At 29.3% G+C, this 16408-nt stretch overlaps 7 protein-coding genes across 7 annotated transcripts in view; 4 read left to right on the forward strand and 3 right to left on the reverse strand.

Annotated features, from left to right (window-relative positions):
* The window catches only part of LOC113384488 (ras-related protein Rab-2-like), a 28733-nt gene extending 23780 nt beyond the window's left edge, over positions 1 to 4953 (forward strand). Inside the window, exons 3-6 of the mRNA XM_026622205.1 lie at positions 2441 to 2510; positions 2733 to 2840; positions 4568 to 4761; positions 4836 to 4953. Of these exons, the coding sequence (XP_026477990.1) occupies positions 2441 to 2510; positions 2733 to 2840; positions 4568 to 4761; positions 4836 to 4953 (490 nt within the window). The remainder of the gene's footprint in view (positions 1 to 2440; positions 2511 to 2732; positions 2841 to 4567; positions 4762 to 4835) is intronic.
* Positions 3067 to 4411, reverse strand: LOC113376824 (E3 ubiquitin-protein ligase RNF25-like). The gene has a single exon (XM_026616890.1). The coding sequence runs from the start codon at positions 4224 to 4226 to the stop codon at positions 3138 to 3140; it is 1089 nt and encodes a 362-aa protein (XP_026472675.1). The 5' UTR covers positions 4227 to 4411; the 3' UTR covers positions 3067 to 3137.
* A 524-nt stretch (positions 4954 to 5477) lies between the features above and the next one.
* Positions 5478 to 7302, reverse strand: LOC113363444 (lanC-like protein 3 homolog). Its single transcript, XM_026605946.1, has 5 exons — positions 7102 to 7302; positions 6604 to 6905; positions 6357 to 6546; positions 5879 to 6190; positions 5478 to 5797 (listed from the first exon to the last, which is right to left on the reverse strand). The coding sequence occupies exons 1-5, from the start codon at positions 7256 to 7258 to the stop codon at positions 5505 to 5507; spliced, it is 1254 nt and encodes a 417-aa protein (XP_026461731.1). The 5' UTR covers positions 7259 to 7302; the 3' UTR covers positions 5478 to 5504.
* A 267-nt stretch (positions 7303 to 7569) lies between these two features.
* Positions 7570 to 9363, forward strand: LOC113384497 (cleavage stimulation factor subunit 1-like). Its single transcript, XM_026622215.1, has 7 exons — positions 7570 to 7729; positions 7801 to 8131; positions 8212 to 8442; positions 8497 to 8676; positions 8750 to 8881; positions 8948 to 9041; positions 9119 to 9363. The coding sequence occupies exons 1-7, from the start codon at positions 7656 to 7658 to the stop codon at positions 9361 to 9363; spliced, it is 1287 nt and encodes a 428-aa protein (XP_026478000.1). The 5' UTR covers positions 7570 to 7655.
* Positions 9364 to 9780: 417 nt separating this feature from the next.
* Positions 9781 to 11891, reverse strand: LOC113363237 (maternal protein exuperantia-like). Its single transcript, XM_026605723.1, has 6 exons — positions 11777 to 11891; positions 11459 to 11593; positions 11082 to 11234; positions 10657 to 11011; positions 10280 to 10588; positions 9781 to 10187 (listed from the first exon to the last, which is right to left on the reverse strand). The coding sequence occupies exons 2-6, from the start codon at positions 11585 to 11587 to the stop codon at positions 9952 to 9954; spliced, it is 1182 nt and encodes a 393-aa protein (XP_026461508.1). The 5' UTR covers positions 11588 to 11593; positions 11777 to 11891; the 3' UTR covers positions 9781 to 9951.
* Positions 11892 to 12660: 769 nt separating this feature from the next.
* On the forward strand, positions 12661 to 14082 carry LOC113364183 (ras-related protein Rab-2A). The gene is made up of 5 exons (XM_026606667.1): positions 12661 to 12831; positions 12996 to 13155; positions 13224 to 13379; positions 13435 to 13615; positions 13689 to 14082. The coding sequence occupies exons 1-5, from the start codon at positions 12786 to 12788 to the stop codon at positions 13785 to 13787; spliced, it is 642 nt and encodes a 213-aa protein (XP_026462452.1). The 5' UTR covers positions 12661 to 12785; the 3' UTR covers positions 13788 to 14082.
* Positions 14083 to 14741: 659 nt separating this feature from the next.
* Positions 14742 to 16408, forward strand: part of LOC113384507 (RNA polymerase II subunit A C-terminal domain phosphatase-like) — a 2768-nt gene continuing 1101 nt past the window's right edge. Inside the window, exons 1-5 of the mRNA XM_026622226.1 lie at positions 14742 to 15033; positions 15114 to 15405; positions 15482 to 15726; positions 15800 to 15987; positions 16098 to 16216. Coding sequence (XP_026478011.1) covers positions 14816 to 15033; positions 15114 to 15405; positions 15482 to 15726; positions 15800 to 15987; positions 16098 to 16216 — 1062 coding nt within the window. The 5' untranslated portion in view covers positions 14742 to 14815. The remainder of the gene's footprint in view (positions 15034 to 15113; positions 15406 to 15481; positions 15727 to 15799; positions 15988 to 16097; positions 16217 to 16408) is intronic.

The raw sequence follows: 16408 nt of genomic DNA on the forward strand, positions 1-16408 counted from the left end.
AATTGAAAATATAATCACAATTACAATAAGACAACCATTGGGTTAGATGAAGAAAAATAGAAAATTATTTAGAATATTATTGCATTGTAGAAACAGCTTATAGAATGTCGACTAGTGATTGCTCTTCAAAGTTTATATATTACTTTTTTTTATTACATAATATGTAAATCCAATGGTGAAGTGCATTAGTGCAAAATAGTTTATTGTCAATTTATTTACTTTCTGCACATAAGAAAGCAAATCTGCAGTTCTATTTTATTTAATCGTGTAGCGTTTCCGTGTTAGATTTGCATGAGATTTCTTCATCAATTTATCATCATCTACATGGTGAGAAAATCAAAGGTTTTTGAACTATTCTCTTTTTATTATCAATGCGATATTAGAGACTTGACTATGACATTATTAGTTATTCTTTAAAGAAAAACTGTACGAAAATCAAATTAATTGCCTAACTCCCAAAAGACTTAATCGCCTTAATTAAATAATGAACAATACGTATTATTTGTTTTGTCATTACTTAACTCTAAATATTAATATAATCATTAAGGAACATATTGTAAAACCCAATAAAAATTGAAAAAAATATTTTTTGAATAAATATATATTTGATATTTTAATAAAATAATATTTTAGTATTCCGTGTTATATTAATAATTTATACTATTAATATTATATCCTTTATGCAAAGAAGGCTTTTTGTTAAAACAATTCATTAATTTTAATAAAAAGTATTTTGAATTTTAGAAGAAACAAATCAAAGACTTTTTTAGAAATTATGCATGGATCATTAACCTATTTCTAAATATTTCCAGTCAGTTGCCAGAGCAATTTGAAATGATCTATTTAAATCATTATTTAAATCTGAAAAAAATCTACAACAACCATTACTAGCATTATTCTTGACAAAATAAGACTTTAAAAAATGTTAAGTTATAAGTTAATTTACTAGTAAAAAAAACTGTTTAAACTATTTTCGTTCAATTAAAAGAAAATCTTGACATAATTTTGAAAAATATATGATATTTTTTTAAATGCTAAAAAAAATTATCAATGTTGCACAAAGTTTATGACAAATGACCAACGATTCATTTGTTAAGGTTTGAAAATTTCCATTTAAACAAATCAACTTTATAATAGATTCTAAACTAATGTAAGATAGGTACTTACATTACATCGTACATATTTTGTGAATTATTTTTCTGATTAATAATTTGACTCATTTGCAGAAAGGAAGGAAGTTTTAAGAAATTCTGGAAATAAATATTATTTTTGTGAACAACAATGTCTGAAGCTCCAGAAACGAAGGATGGCGACAAGCAGGGTAAGAAAAATTATATAAAAAATCATCTGTAAATTTAAAAAATAAAAAATTATATCTTCTTATATCATCGACAAAAAATAATTAGGAACGCAATTATAAAATTGTGAATATATAAATAGTAAAATAGTATTGCCATCTAAAATAATTTCTCATGAAAAAATAAGGCAAATGGGCATCTTTTGCACCATTCACGCATATTTTTACGAGCAACATTCGTTTAGATTTAACGTCCTTTCAGAATGTTTTTTTTTTAATAATAAATGTTTTCTATAAACAATGTTAAATTACAGTTATCAGAATTCTTATGGATTAAATAAAATGAACTTCATTGAATAAAAAACTTTCGTTACTAGCTATTTTGCGCCAGTATCATAGTCAAGAGTTTACTGAATTAATTTAAAACCAAAACGATTATACTTAATTAAAATTGTATATTTAACTGTTTAACACTATTATACAAGATTATAATAGGTATATTATAATATTGCTATTATAATAATTTAATATCTGTGTATATTATGTATTAACATATGAATGTACAATTATATTTGTTTTTTTAACCATGTAACTATTTTTATAGATCCTGGCGCTTCTGGCAAGTTGTGAGTATTCATTTAAATACATTTATTTAATTTATTCAAATAAATCGCACCTGAACTCCGATACGCTAGTATACTTTCTGAAAGTGTTCGTTTGCTCCCCGTTTACTATAAAGATTACTCTGATTAGAATAATTAACAATGCCAACAGAATGGGCAATATAATCTAATAGTAAACGAAAATTAAAATAAGCGGAATACCGTGAGAAATACAGAGATTGTAGTGTTGAATTATCTTTATTTCATCAGCAAATAAAAACTATTGAGATTCCTTCTATTGAGGATTTTATTTCAAGCGTCTACTTTCACATATTTTTGGTTGGAAGAGCATAAGATAATAGATTTTCGAAAACAATAGTAAACAAAACCTCGTTTTATCATTAATATGAATAAATTTGAGAAAAATGCATCTAGTAAAAATTAATAACCAAAAATACATACAACAAATATTAAAAAAATGTTTTATAAAATGAAGAACACAATTGTGCTTTCAGTTTTCATTAGTTTTTTTTCCACACAGAGACACTCAAAAGGACCGAGTTTCAATCGTAATAAAACAGGAAAGAAAATCTACAGCAAGCCAAGGAGGAGTAAGTTATATATATATATATATATATATAAATTATAATTACAAATATATTATATATAATTATAAATTATATTATAATATATATACATATATAAATAATATGTGCTGTATAAATAGTATGTGCAGTGTGTATGTTGTCTAGATCAGCGGTATCATCATTCTAATGAAACATATAAATTTACTTAATCTAATAAACATTTCAGCTAATTCTTATTAATTCCAGACTGATACTGTCAAGCCATCGTATTCCAGCATATCAAAAAAGCTTGTGCCTATCACCAGCGTTCAGATTTTGGAAGCCGGTACTAATCAGGAAATATTTAAAGTTAAAGTAAGTAAAAAGAAAAATCTTAAAATTGATGTATATACATTTAAAATATCTCAATGAATAGTAAATAGTAATATAGTACATAGTAATAAATTCTCAATCCATATAATTGTTCATTTATGTTTGTTCTATGGACATATGAAAGTGATATTTATTATATTATAGTTTAAATAAGAAAATAAAACAATCGTAATAATTATCATTAATATATTATCGAATTAGTACTTATTATAATGACTTGATATATTTCTTTATCGCTTCACATTGATACATATACTTTACTAAAAGAGTAAGCCATCTTCATCTATCCCCGTTAGTAGTATCACTATTTGTTCGATTCTGCATTCGCCTGGAATGATGTCCTCCACGTCCTCTATAGCCACCTCTTTGATAATTTTTATAATGTCCTCCTTTATAGATATTTTTATTATGATTCTTTTGTATATCATTTTGCTTTGCTTGCTGATTAGCTTCTTCAGTACCTTGCTGTTGTTTAACAGACGAATTTGTTACATTTGCATTTGCATTCTGCACTACTTTTAAATTATTTTGAGTATCTGTACTTTGTTGTGAAACTGCTCCACATTCTATTGAAATTTGATTATTCTCATCTTCGTCTTGAGAGTTGGCAGTTGTTAATAATAGTTTATTTTGTTCTGCTTCAATATCAATAATGCCTCCTTTCATTTGCTGGTGTAAATACAGCTCAGACATTTTTGTTTGTAAAGCACGTAATTCGGCAGTTAATTCAAAATTTTGAGCTTGTTCTACTTCCACTGGCGGTGTAGCTAATGACAATACTTCAAGATCACAATCAATTTGTTCTCGGCAAACTGGGCAAAGAGCTTTGAAACCTGCATTTTGTTGCCTTTGCCACGCTGGGAGTTTTTCTTGCTCTTCTTTATGGTACTTTTCTCCAGCAACCAAATGACATGCTAAACAATGACTGTGAAAGTAGTGATAACATGTGGTCTTAGTAAATAAATCTCCTTCTTGAAATCCATATAAACATATCACACATTGTCCAGAGGGTAAATTAGAATCTGTCAAATGCTCTCGAATCACATCTATAAGTTCAAATACCACAGGTTGCCCTAAACACTGGTTCATTTTCTTATCAACTTCTTTTTGAATCCTATTGATCATATTATCATCTAATCCTCTAGGATTTTTCAGCTTGATGACAGGTGCACAATCTGGATAAGAAGGGGTTATCCATACTTGCAGCGTGATGCAAACATATTGTTGTTGGGCATCTTCCATTGTGGAAGGAAAGACAACAGTCTCTATCATATCTGGATAATTCGTTTCCTTATTATATTGTATAGTGACGTCATTCATTAAAATAGCTTCCAAAGCTTCAATCTCATCAGAAATTCGTTCATCCATTTTTACCAAATCTCGTGCAAAACTTACAAATGCTTATGGAACTAAAACAATAGCGTGTTATCACAGCCCTCCTCTTAAACCCGTAATTATAAAAAACATTCAGGTACATAACGCAATAAAAAAATATATCAAATCAATAACGTATACGCCAAATTATGATGAAATTTTCTTAAAATATGCATTTAAACTGACTTCACATCAAAGCGATGGAACACAGACACAAAAATTTGACAGCTGTAGATTAGCAGGTCAGCAGAATCATAGAAGGCTGCACACAGACGGCGGCAATTTCAAAAAATAAATAAACCTACGAATTCATAATAGGTTTCTGCTATTCACAGGTTCGTAAATTTCTTCCTACATACCGTTTAGATTCACAAAATCCTTTTAATGCGGAAAAAGCATATAAAGTAACGCAAACAGTGGTTGATGATGCCCTCGAAGATGCTGTATATGACCCAAAAGATTCACTCGGATATATTAAAGTAATTGGTAGAGAAATACGCAGACGACTAAAACGTGAAAATTATGACCGGTATGTTACTTAGATGAATTTATAAATGTTCCAATCAGTTTTTTCTTCACCTAAAATTTTAATATTTTGTTTAGTTATAGGATAGTCATATTCATAATCATTGGACAGAAGAAAATGCAAGGGATTCAAAGCCGCAGTTATGCTATTTGGGATGCTGAAAGAGATTCACAGGTTGACTCAAAAACAAATTAATTATTAGTTGTAATTAATATTACTGATATTTAATTATTTCATTCTAGTGCAATTATCTGTTTGAGAATATGTCAATGTTTTGTTCAGTTTCTGTGTATGGAGTATATCAAGATTAATAATATCAATTATTATTAGTGGATACTTTGTTTGTAGTATTATGGTCACTTAAAATATGTAATATTTTAATTAAACCTAATAAAACAACATTGCATTTACATTAATTTAGTCATATTTTTAGTATCTATTAGATAATTATTATACATTTAAGAGTATTACTTCTAAAATAATTTATTTAATTTAATTTCTTTTCTATGGTATATAAGAATATTTGAAAAAACTGTTCATAAAGCTTTTATATGTCATTTGTAGGATAATGCACATAAGACTAATTCGTCTTAACAATAAAATGTTATGAAACATTTAGTTTCTAATCAAAACAAAGTAATATATTCTATTCAACAATTTTACAAGTTATTTCTTTTATAATACAAACTCACACAAATTTAAAGCAAAATATTCTGTCCAAAACCGTTATCAAGTTTTTTGTTAAATTAATGATTGCCAGATCCAGAATCCGAGAATACATCCAAAAATGGAAAACTGGCGTTTTCCTTCTTAATCAAATCAATTAGAAAACAAACTGTACCAGCAGTTCCTTCATAGAGTGAATAAGGACTATCAGGCGTCCTTGCCTTTGCTCTAAAATGCTCAGATCTCATAAACTCAGCCATTTTATTTGCTCTATGCAAATGCTTTTGATCTCCAGTTAATCTGTATAAAAGCAGAAATACATAACCGCTACCAGCTACTCCATGGCAAATACCAGGTCCTTTACGAAGTAACCCTAAGCACAAGTTATAATAATAATAGTATATAAAAAATCCAAAATGAATTTAAAAAATATATTTTATTGGAGTAAAAATACCTTTATTCCAAACAAGGTCTCCAGTTTTCAAGCATGACAGAAGATATTTGTCATCTTTATAGGTCAAGTAAGCTTTAGCCATGAGATAAACTACTCCTGGACCACCATGACACCAATGCACTAATTCTTTGTTTTCTGGTCGCTTATATCCCACTTCATCTAAAGTACATGGAAAATTTCCTTCAGAATTTTGAACAGAAAGCATATAGTCAACACTTTCTTTCACTTCTTTCATGGCTTGGGGATGTTTGTCCAAATAACCAGGCGCTGACAGAAGCATTTGTAAAATAGCACTCAAACCATGGGCTGCACCTTAAAAGAAAAAAAGGATTTAGATTTATAAACTTTGTTGTAGAAAACATAAATCTCAAATATTTGAAGCATATATTTCCATAATATTACATAGTTTAATATACATATATTAATATGAATCTTTTCAAAAAAAATTAATTTTTGCAAATATAATATTAATATTTACCAAGATATTCACTGCCATGATAAGAGTACATCAAAGGACAAGGACTACTATTTTGAGCAGCATATTGTCTACCAGACTGAACCATTTTATCACATATTGAATATAAGGTATTACTAGAAATAGCAGGTTGCGATAAAACTTTATTTATCCATAAAGCACCACTCAAATAACCAGCTCTTCCCACAAGGACCTAAAAAAAATGTTAATATAATTTGCAAATATTATTAAGATGAATTATCTTACTCGCCTCATCCCATTGTGTATTTTTCACAAACTCTGCAGCCTGCAAAAATTTCTTAGCATAATCTTTTGTAAGTGATTTGCGTTCAATATCTAAATCATATACAGCAGCTGTAACTGCATGCACCCCCGTACTGCCAAGAAGAAATCCAATATCATCCTCAGAATGTTTCTTTTTTAAATATGTATTTGAAGATTCAATATATTGTAGGGCTTGTTGATAGAACTTTTCATTAGATTCAGGAAATAAATTTGACTTGATTAAATAATATAGCATGTATGCTATACCAGCATCACCCACATAAAGACCTAAAAGAATCAGTCTTCTAAATTAGTCTTACAAGTAGTGAGATAGTACGCTTAACTATTAAAATATCCTGTTAGCAAAACATTTAGTAATTAAGTGTTGAACTTATTACAAGTCGGTATTTATTCATATGAAAAATCTTATCTATCTTCTACTCAGAGCAAAATCAAGAATATTCGTGAAATGAAATGAACTTACCGCCTCGACAATTCCGGTAATTTGCTGGTTGTTGGATTAAAATATCTTCGACGATATTCTGAATTTGGTGTTTGATGACACCCTCGTCTATTTTAACTGCGCCACTCTTATAATCATCTAATTCATTTTTAAAATACCTATTATTTATTAGTGACATTTTAATTACTTTGTCATATAAATTCACGGAAGATATTTTGCGCACCAACACGGCTAATCTTGAAAATGTCATTGGTTTTGTTTGTAAATAATACTTTTTTTTTGTTAAGTTTGGATTTTGCTTTATACCAAGTTCAGGTCATTGCAATCATTTAAAAAATAATAATATGTTGACAGTTTATGGAAACAAGTGAATTTAGTAGTTATTAATTTTCAGATTACTAGATTACTTTAATTTGTAATTATATATAAATGTATTGACCCAAAATAAAATAACTTTTACTTTCATTATAACCACATAGAAATAAATTTTTGAATATTAATTTCGTGATTTAGGTTAAGAAAGCTCATCAATTTCTGTAGGATTATTAATAATAATTAATAATTATTGCTTAGCAATGAAGGATTTTGAAGTACCCGATCCCAAAAATGTTATCAAAAATAGAGAATTACTTTATAGATTGATGATAAGGTTAGATAGTTTACAAATTTATATCAACAATGCTAGAGTTATTTCATAAATGCATTATTAATTTATTTTAGCCAACTATTTTATGATGGTCATCAGAACATTGCTGTATCTTTATCAACATTAGTTCTCCCTGATCCCCCATGTCCACCAAGTGATAAACTCCTGAATATAATGATATCAGGATTGGCTGCAGAACCAGATCGCAAAGAGAAAGCATTACTCAATGATAACAATGGTGGTGGATTAGACTTAGAATTTGAGACTGAAGGTTCCACACTTGCCGCTGAGCCAGCTAGTTATGAGACTGCTTATGTAACATCTCATAAACAAGCCTGTAGAGCTGGTTCCTTCAGTTTCGATGGTCAATTGGTAGCCACTGGAAGCGTTGATGCGAGTATAAAGGTAAAATATTCACATATTTCAACTATTTTTATTTGAAATAAACTTTTTTAAATTATTTGAAATTTTTTCGTTGGTTATAGATTTTAGATGTCGATAGAATGCTTGCAAAATCAGCTCCTGATGAAATGGACCCGGGGCGTGAAACACAAGGACATCCAGTTATCAGAACATTATATGATCATACAGATGAAGTAACTTGCTTAGAATTTCATCCAAAAGAACAAATTCTTACATCTGGTTCAAAAGACAATTCTATAAAGTTATTTGATATTTCAAAAGCCTCTGTTAAAAAAGCTTACAGGACAATTATGGTAAAAAAATAACAAATTAAGGTTCAAACATTAGTTAATTTGTAATATTTTTAGGATTCATGTTCAGTTAGATGCTTGGCTTTTCATCCGACAGGTGATTATATTCTTGCAGGAACTAATCATTTTGTAGTTCGACTTTATGATATAGAGACTGCACAATGTTTTGTCAGCCATCTCAGAAATTTTCATCACACTGATGCAATTAATCATGTCAAATATTCAGCTAATGGAAAAGTAATTAAAATGATAATAGTTTTAAATGTTAAATAAATAGCAGGTATTATATTAATTAATATATATATTATAGCTTTATGCTTCTGCAAGTGCTGATGGTACTATAAAGCTTTGGGATGGTGTCAGCAGTCGCTGTGTAAATACATTCCAAAAGGCACATGACGGTCAAGAAGTTTGCTCCATTGCTTTTTCAAGAAATGGAAAGGTTAGATTCACACATGTAGAAAAAATTATTTATTGATATTTATTCATATCATTTGTTCATTCACAGTATCTATTATCATCTGGTAAAGATTCTCTAGTAAAACTATGGGAACTAAGTACAAGCAGGTGTTTAATTGCTTATACAGGAGCTGGCACAACGGGTAAATTAGATAAATTATACATTCGCATTCACACATTTATGATGTTCTTATATTGAACATTTTATTTTATTTTTAAGGTAAGCAAGAGCACACAGCACAAGCAGTATTCAATCACACTGAGGATTATGTACTTTTCCCTGATGAAGCTACTACATCATTATGTGCTTGGAATGCAAGAAATGCCTCTCGAGCACAATTGATGTCATTAGGACATAACGGCCCAGTTAGATTTATTGTTCATTCTCCCACACATCCAGCATTTCTTACATGTTCTGATGACTTCCGTGCTAGATTTTGGTACAGAAGATCTGCACAAGCATGATTGTATTACGGTTTAAAATATTTCATAATTTTGTATAATAAAACATTCATTTAATATAAATTATATATTTCATATATATATATATGCTTACTTTTATTACATTGCACAATAAATTGCAGTCTTCCCTTATTACAAAATTATCAATTTTCAATTGAAAAATTTAACAATTCATATTTTCTTAAGTAATTTCAAATATATAGTGTTTCATAAATTCATACATTCAGCAAGATAAATAAAAAATATTAAGAAAAAGTTTAATGAATATAAGGCACAATTTAAAATAATACTATTCAATAATGCCCATTTAGTAAATCCAAACCGATAAAATCACAATTCATATGAACATAATCTGTATGACTTCTAGATATTAACAAAAACTGAATTTATAAAAAGTTTTGAGCTAAAAATGTACAATAAAACTTTACAGCTCTAAATAAAAACAAAATAAAGTTACACATTAAGATTTCTTAAATCAAATTTAAAAAATATGAATTATGATTTTTGGAATGGGTTTAATTAAAGTATATTAAATTCATAACTACATACCAACATATGTATATCAAAAATCAAGTTTATCTGGCATTAAAATTAATTAGTCTTCACAGTTTTATCTGCAGCATTCTTTAAAGGAGAAGTTGTTGTAGTTGTATCAGGAGACACAGCTCCGCTATCATCACTGCTAACAGTCTTATTTAATTTCCTATTTTTAGGTTTTTTTGGCGTTTTTGTATTGGGGAATGTGGCAGTACGTTTTGGATCAAAATGTGAGTCCAATATCTCTAATAAATCATGTTGTTGATCTTTCCTTGTAATTTGCAATTTGGCTGTAATCAGTAAAAAAAATGGTATTTGGTAGTTTTGTAATTGATAAGACAAAAAAGTATAATCATTCTAAATTGCATCATGAGATACTAACCCAATTCATTTATTAGGCCTTGTTTTCCATCTGTTTCATATGTACTTTTCATGGTATTATAATCAGATTTGCCTTCAGCCAATATTGATCTTAAAACATTTATGTGCTGAATATCCCGATAATTCATTTTGCTAGCTGCACTAAATATTGGCTGGAATGAACTGCTTCTTTCAGCAACTTTGCGCAGTTCTTTTAGTTCACCTAATTCTACAGAAGTAGGATGCGAATACTGGCGAACTACTTCTACCATGTTGTCTAATATTACACGATTTGGATCTCCAGTACCAGCTGCTAAGTTCTTTTGTTCACCTGAAATAATTACTATGAATATGAAATCTTTACTAAAAAAAATTAAATAGAATTTATGGCAGTCAAACCTTGACCAAGATGTTGAGCTATTTCCCAAATAATTTTTGCTCTATTTGATGCATTATCGAATTGTTCTTCTCGATCTAGTAAGACTCTGGATAAAACTTTAAGGTTAAAAGACTTCATGGTAGTTGAACATTTCTCTTCCGCTAATGCATGTCCATTTGCAAAACCCTTAACAATTTCATGAAACTTTCCAAGTAAATGGTAACGTTGAAGAGCTTCTAAGAGCATGTAAGATACCATTTTCTTAGGTTCATGGAATATGAGAATTACACCTGCTCCATCTGACTTTGACTTGATTTCTTCAAGCCAATTCAAAAAATCTATTAATGCAGATATTTCTGACTTTGTTCTTATAACCTATTGTAAAAAAAATAAATGTAAGATTGCATAAAAATTTTCATATGATTCAGTTTTGTGTTTTGTTTACCTTATTGTTTATATTGCTTCTCAAAACTCTAAAACGGCCATCAGTTGTAACACGAATATTATGTCTTCGTCTGGCACTTGGGTTTAAATTTGCATAAGGCATGATATATTGGGAAAATTGGCTATTTGGAGTGTATGCTGCTATATGGCATATCTAAACAAAAAAAAGTTTCAATACTTGGTAAAATTTATGAATTAAATATGATTATCAAAAGCTTATATGATCAAATCTAAATTCATTTAATATCTGTTGAAAAATTATGATTTAAAACAAAAATGGAATCATCATTAGGGGTGCGGTATGCTTAATAATATTCATGTGGTGGATTACAAAAAGGTTTCATCGGAAAATTAGATCAGTATATATTATCTACTTACTTCATCTATTAACCTTCGTCCAGTTGTATCCATATCACAACTGATAAGGCAGTATTTTCCTGCTGGAAGGCATTTAGGCTTGTGCTTTTTGCCTTCAGTAGCCTTCTCACTCTCTGGCTTTTTAACCATGTTGTCCTGTACAGTAATCAAAATCAGTATCAATTAATCATTTCTTGCAATATAATTAACTAATAGTGAACAGAGAAAATATAATGCAGAATTTATACTAGTACTCAAAAAACTATGCATACATAATGCGAAAATCGAATTGCGTAAAAGTTGCATATAATAATAATGTTATCAATCTCATTTACATACCTTACTTTGACCACCTCTAAAACGTTGATAAATATTTTATATGTAAGAGAATAGTCACACGAGGTGAGTTTAAAAGTCAATCGTATACTTGTTAAGAGCTTACCGCCTACTAAAACGGTATCCAATTCGATTTACGCCGTAAGTAGCAAAAACGAATAATGCAAATCGTGCACGTGCAAACCTTCTTCACAGATAAATATCAGAGCACGGCGAGAACGACTTGCACTAATGGTGTTGCCAGAATGGAAATAAATTTTACTGACAAAAAGTGCATCTGAGTGAGTCATGCATTCATCGCTTGTTCATGGTTCGTTTTTTTATGAAATCATTTTATAGTAAATAGGACTTTGACTAAATACTTTAAAAACTTTTTTTATTATGTATTTATTAAGCAATATCAGTACAAGCATTTGATTATCCAAATGAAACATTTAATTTACAACATATTCAGGACGTAATTAAACACCTTTTAAATATGCAGGAGTTATATGGCAGGCAATTCTTATTGAAAAAGAGATACAATATCAAGATGTGTTATTGTTATCAAATACTAATTAGAAAGCATTAATGTCTTGCGAGTGTCGAATGCAGATGTAAAAACTAATGTTAGTGCTGTTTAGAATAAAATTTGAAAATTGATTTATATTATAAATATCCTTTGATAAATTTAATTTTTCATAACGTCATATTAGTTGTATTATCTGCTCATTACTAATTAGGTGATTTTAAGATTTTATGATTTTATGACTCTTCTTTTATCTGTGATTTTAATCATGAATTCCAAATGTTTAGAATCTCTGGATGCAGGTTAGCCAATATCAAAAATATTTATCAATGAGTCACTGCTGAAGCTCATTCTTGTTTTTGACAAGTGCTTCAATTCAGTTTTGATATGACGTAAATACAGCTGGTTGAAACGACATTTAAACGCAATAAATTATACAAAATCTTTTGATTCTTTTCAATTTTGCATCTTTATAATTATAATAGTTATCTAAAGTATTCTACGATGTCCTATGCTTATTTGTTTAAATACATAATAATAGGAGATACGGGTGAGTGTTCTATTGATTTTCCTTTGTGGGAGTGGAATAATTATTTCTGCACATCTGTTGTCAAACATGATATCTCTCCGTTAAATGAATATTTGACGACTGCTGTTTTGAAAACTGAATATGAGCCTAAAATTGACTATTAATTTTTTTTAATCTTATTACAGGTGTAGGAAAATCATGCCTCCTTCTACAGTTCACAGATAAACGTTTTCAGCCTGTTCATGATCTCACAATTGGAGTTGAATTTGGTGCACGAATGATAACTATTGATGGAAAACAAATAAAACTTCAAATTTGGGATACAGCGGGTCAGGAAGCCTTCAGGTAATATTTTCATGTGATTGGTGGAAATGTGGTAAATAATTACTATAACTAGAATAATTGTTTTTTAGATCAATTACTCGTTCCTACTATCGAGGAGCAGCTGGTGCTTTGCTGGTATATGATATAACCAGAAGAGAAACTTTCAATCACTTAACAACATGGCTGGAAGATGCTAGACAACATTCAAATTCAAATATGGTGATCATGTTAATTGGAAATAAGAGGTAAATATGAAATTATTATAAGTTATTTCTTAGATACTTATTTATATTGTTACAGTGATTTGGATTCACGAAGAGAAGTCAAAAAAGAAGAAGGTGAGGCCTTTGCTAGGGAGCATGGTTTAGTTTTTATGGAAACATCTGCAAAAACTGCAGCTAATGTTGAAGAAGCCTTTATAAATACTGCAAAAGAGATTTATGAAAAGATTCAAGAGGGAGTCTTTGACATAAATAATGAGGTATGAAAAAAATAGTTGAGTATTTTATCATTATCAAATCTGATATAATTCTATAATTCTTTTATATATCCAGGCAAATGGAATCAAAATTGGTCCACAACATTCTCCAACAAATCCAAGTCATCCTGGTTCTGGTGGGCCTGCTGGATCTCAAGCTGGTGGTTGTTGCTAGGCTTCAGGGGGCCCCTGTCTCTCATGCATCTAGAGTGAGGGTGTGCCCCACAAACTGACTGCATTGAACTGCGGATATATTTTACATGGATATATAAAATTAATGTTTTCAAATATGTACTAATTAAGTATCTTCAGTTTTGTTTGGTTTGAGTCTATTTTTATTCATTTTAATCAGAAGTTCATATATGTCAATCAGCTTGCTAAATGAGTTGTTTATGAAAACAACTTAATTGTTTGTCAGCACAATTGAATATTGTTTTAAACTGAAAATTTGATATCACTATTTTTACAGATACAACATTATGATGTGATAAGTTATTCAAGATAAAAATAACTAGTACCATAGAATATATTTAGAAATGTATTGTTTTAATCTCATTTATGTATGTGCCTGTGCTCATATGTAATCTATTTTAATCAAAATATGAATAGTTTTTTTTATTATAGTTTATTTACTGAAATATATGTTTGTTGTATACTCATAATTTTTTTATGGGCTGTGGTTTGTGAAAGACATTTTTGATGCATATATGATTATTAAATGCTCTTTTGGTAAATGTATTTAGTGAATGCTTATATCACATAATAAATATTTCTAATTGTCAAAGATACTGTAGTGTCATTTCATACTGAGCAGTTTGAACCAAATGGCGCTATGTATCTATAATGAATATAATAATTGTATCAATTAATTGTGAAATTAAAAAATATATTGAATTTAATGTCTTTTATACAAAAACGTAGTCTTGAATAATAGAAAATTATTTGAATTTGGCGCAATTTCTACGTTAATAAAATTTTGACAGAAATGATTATAACTGACTCGTTAGTCATTTTTTCCTATTATATACAAAATTTCATAATCAAAGGAATATCTATTATTTTGAGCAAAATCCTAGGAATAAAGTAAAATTATCATAATATTTTGACAAGTTTAAGGATTTTGTTGATTGGTTGCGAGAAGGTCACGTGCTTTACTGTGCCCAATAGTGAACAGCCAAAGAGAAAATATGCCATTAATCCAAAATGGCGGATAATACAGTGATGGTAACGGCGGGTGTTGAAAAATCAATAAAAATACTGAAATGGAAAGTTAAGGAAGGTTTTACTATATCAATAGGTCAAATAATATTACTATACGATTTTGTGAATATTGCCAAAAGTGAACAAAAGAGATTGAAAGCGATAAAAGCTGGTAAAATTAAGCGTCTCGTTGTCAGGGAAGGGGATATTGTTGACCCTGGGTAAGTGACATATGCGCATGATTTTACGCGGTATATTTGAATTTATCAGCTGCATTGTAAATATCTTTTTCCAAATTTAGTTCGGCAATTTTAGAAATTGAAGAATGTACTCATCCAACTGTGATGAGAGATATGTGTGGAGAATGTGGAGCAGATTTACGAAAATCTGCAAACAATACTATGCAATCTACTGGAGCCTCTGTAGCTATGGTGCATTCGGTACCTGATTTGAAAGTAAGTCATGAGCTGGCCCAAAAGCTAGGTAAAGCAGACTCTGAACGATTACTTCAGGATAGAAAATTGGTTCTTCTTGTTGACTTGGATCAAACTCTGATTCATACTACAAACGATAATGTTCCTGTCAATATAAAGGTCTGTTTCTAAATTATACTTAAGATTTCATGGTATCAATTATTCTTTATTCATTTATTTCTCCTTGGGTTTCTAGGATGTGTACCATTTTCAATTATATGGACAACATTCTCCTTGGTATCACACCAGGCTAAGGCCTGGCACTCAAAAATTTTTAAAAAATATGTCAGCATTTTTTGAGCTTCACATATGCACATTTGGAGCACGTAATTATGCACACACAATTGCAATGTTCTTAGATCGAGATGGAAAGTATTTTAGTCATAGAATTTTATCACGAGATGAATGCTTTAATTCTACAACTAAAACAGCTAATTTAAAGTAAGTTTTATTTTATTATTATGTCAAAATTTTCGTGTCATTCAATGTTAAACTATATTCAATTTGCTTTTAGAGCATTATTTCCATGTGGTGATAATATGGTATGTATTATGGATGACAGGGAGGATGTGTGGTCTTATGCTCCAAATTTGATTCATGTTAAACCATATCATTTTTTTCGTCATACGGGTGATATCAATGCGCCGCCAGGACTTGGTAAAACAGAGCAAGATGATGTATTACCGGGACCTGATCTCACAGGTAATAAAAAATACTTTGTTTAATTTGATTTATGGTTTCATATTATGTTTGTCAAAATAACTATATAATATTCAAGCCATATTATATAATTTAATCTTTTTTTTATAAAGGGTTATCAAAAATGGTTCGAAATCTGGAAAGGAAACTCAAAAGTACCAAGAGCAATGTTGGAGAACTTGAAGAAAGCTCTAGCTTAAATGTTAAAGACAATGAACTCTTGTTTGTTAGTGTAATTATTTTAAAAATATTTTAGTTTGAATTTCAAAATTTAAGATTTAGTTGTATTTTTATAGATAACGATGATCATGATTTCAAAGGCAGTGTAGAAAAAAGTAATGCTTGTACCAAAAAATACATGCACTTTCAGAAAATACTAGAAAATTCAGACAAATTCTGAAAAACTACAGAAGTAAATTCAGAA

Source organism: Ctenocephalides felis, unplaced genomic scaffold (assembly GCF_003426905.1).
Source record: "Ctenocephalides felis isolate EL2017-DRISC unplaced genomic scaffold, ASM342690v1 CF-g0.4_SCAFFOLD_00845, whole genome shotgun sequence".
NCBI classification, from domain to species: Eukaryota; Metazoa; Arthropoda; class Insecta; order Siphonaptera; family Pulicidae; genus Ctenocephalides; species Ctenocephalides felis.

Excerpts from the sequence above, each read along its gene's own strand:
- LOC113376824 (XM_026616890.1), bottom strand. The coding sequence starts at position 4,226 with ATGGATGAACGAATTTCTGATGAGATTGAAGCTTTGGAAGCTATTTTA.
- LOC113363444 (XM_026605946.1), bottom strand. The coding sequence starts at position 7,258 with ATGTCACTAATAAATAATAGGTATTTTAAAAATGAATTAGATGATTAT. Across the intron at positions 6,906-7,101 it reads TTACCGGAATTGTCGAGGCG|GTCTTTATGTGGGTGATGCT; the intron begins GTAAGTTCATTT and ends TGATTCTTTTAG. Across the intron at positions 6,547-6,603 it reads AAAATACACAATGGGATGAG|GTCCTTGTGGGAAGAGCTGG; the intron begins GCGAGTAAGATA and ends CATTTTTTTTAG.
- LOC113384497 (XM_026622215.1), top strand. The coding sequence starts at position 7,656 with ATGAAGGATTTTGAAGTACCCGATCCCAAAAATGTTATCAAAAATAGA. Across the intron at positions 7,730-7,800 it reads CTTTATAGATTGATGATAAG|CCAACTATTTTATGATGGTC; the intron begins GTTAGATAGTTT and ends AATTTATTTTAG. Across the intron at positions 8,882-8,947 it reads CTTTTTCAAGAAATGGAAAG|TATCTATTATCATCTGGTAA; the intron begins GTTAGATTCACA and ends GTTCATTCACAG.
- LOC113363237 (XM_026605723.1), bottom strand. The coding sequence starts at position 11,587 with ATGGTTAAAAAGCCAGAGAGTGAGAAGGCTACTGAAGGCAAAAAGCAC. Across the intron at positions 11,235-11,458 it reads GACGAAGGTTAATAGATGAA|ATATGCCATATAGCAGCATA; the intron begins GTAAGTAGATAA and ends TTTTTTGTTTAG. Across the intron at positions 10,589-10,656 it reads AGCTCAACATCTTGGTCAAG|GTGAACAAAAGAACTTAGCA; the intron begins GTTTGACTGCCA and ends TAATTATTTCAG.
- LOC113364183 (XM_026606667.1), top strand. The coding sequence starts at position 12,786 with ATGTCCTATGCTTATTTGTTTAAATACATAATAATAGGAGATACGG. Across the intron at positions 13,380-13,434 it reads ATGTTAATTGGAAATAAGAG|TGATTTGGATTCACGAAGAG; the intron begins GTAAATATGAAA and ends ATATTGTTACAG. Across the intron at positions 13,616-13,688 it reads TCTTTGACATAAATAATGAG|GCAAATGGAATCAAAATTGG; the intron begins GTATGAAAAAAA and ends TTATATATCCAG.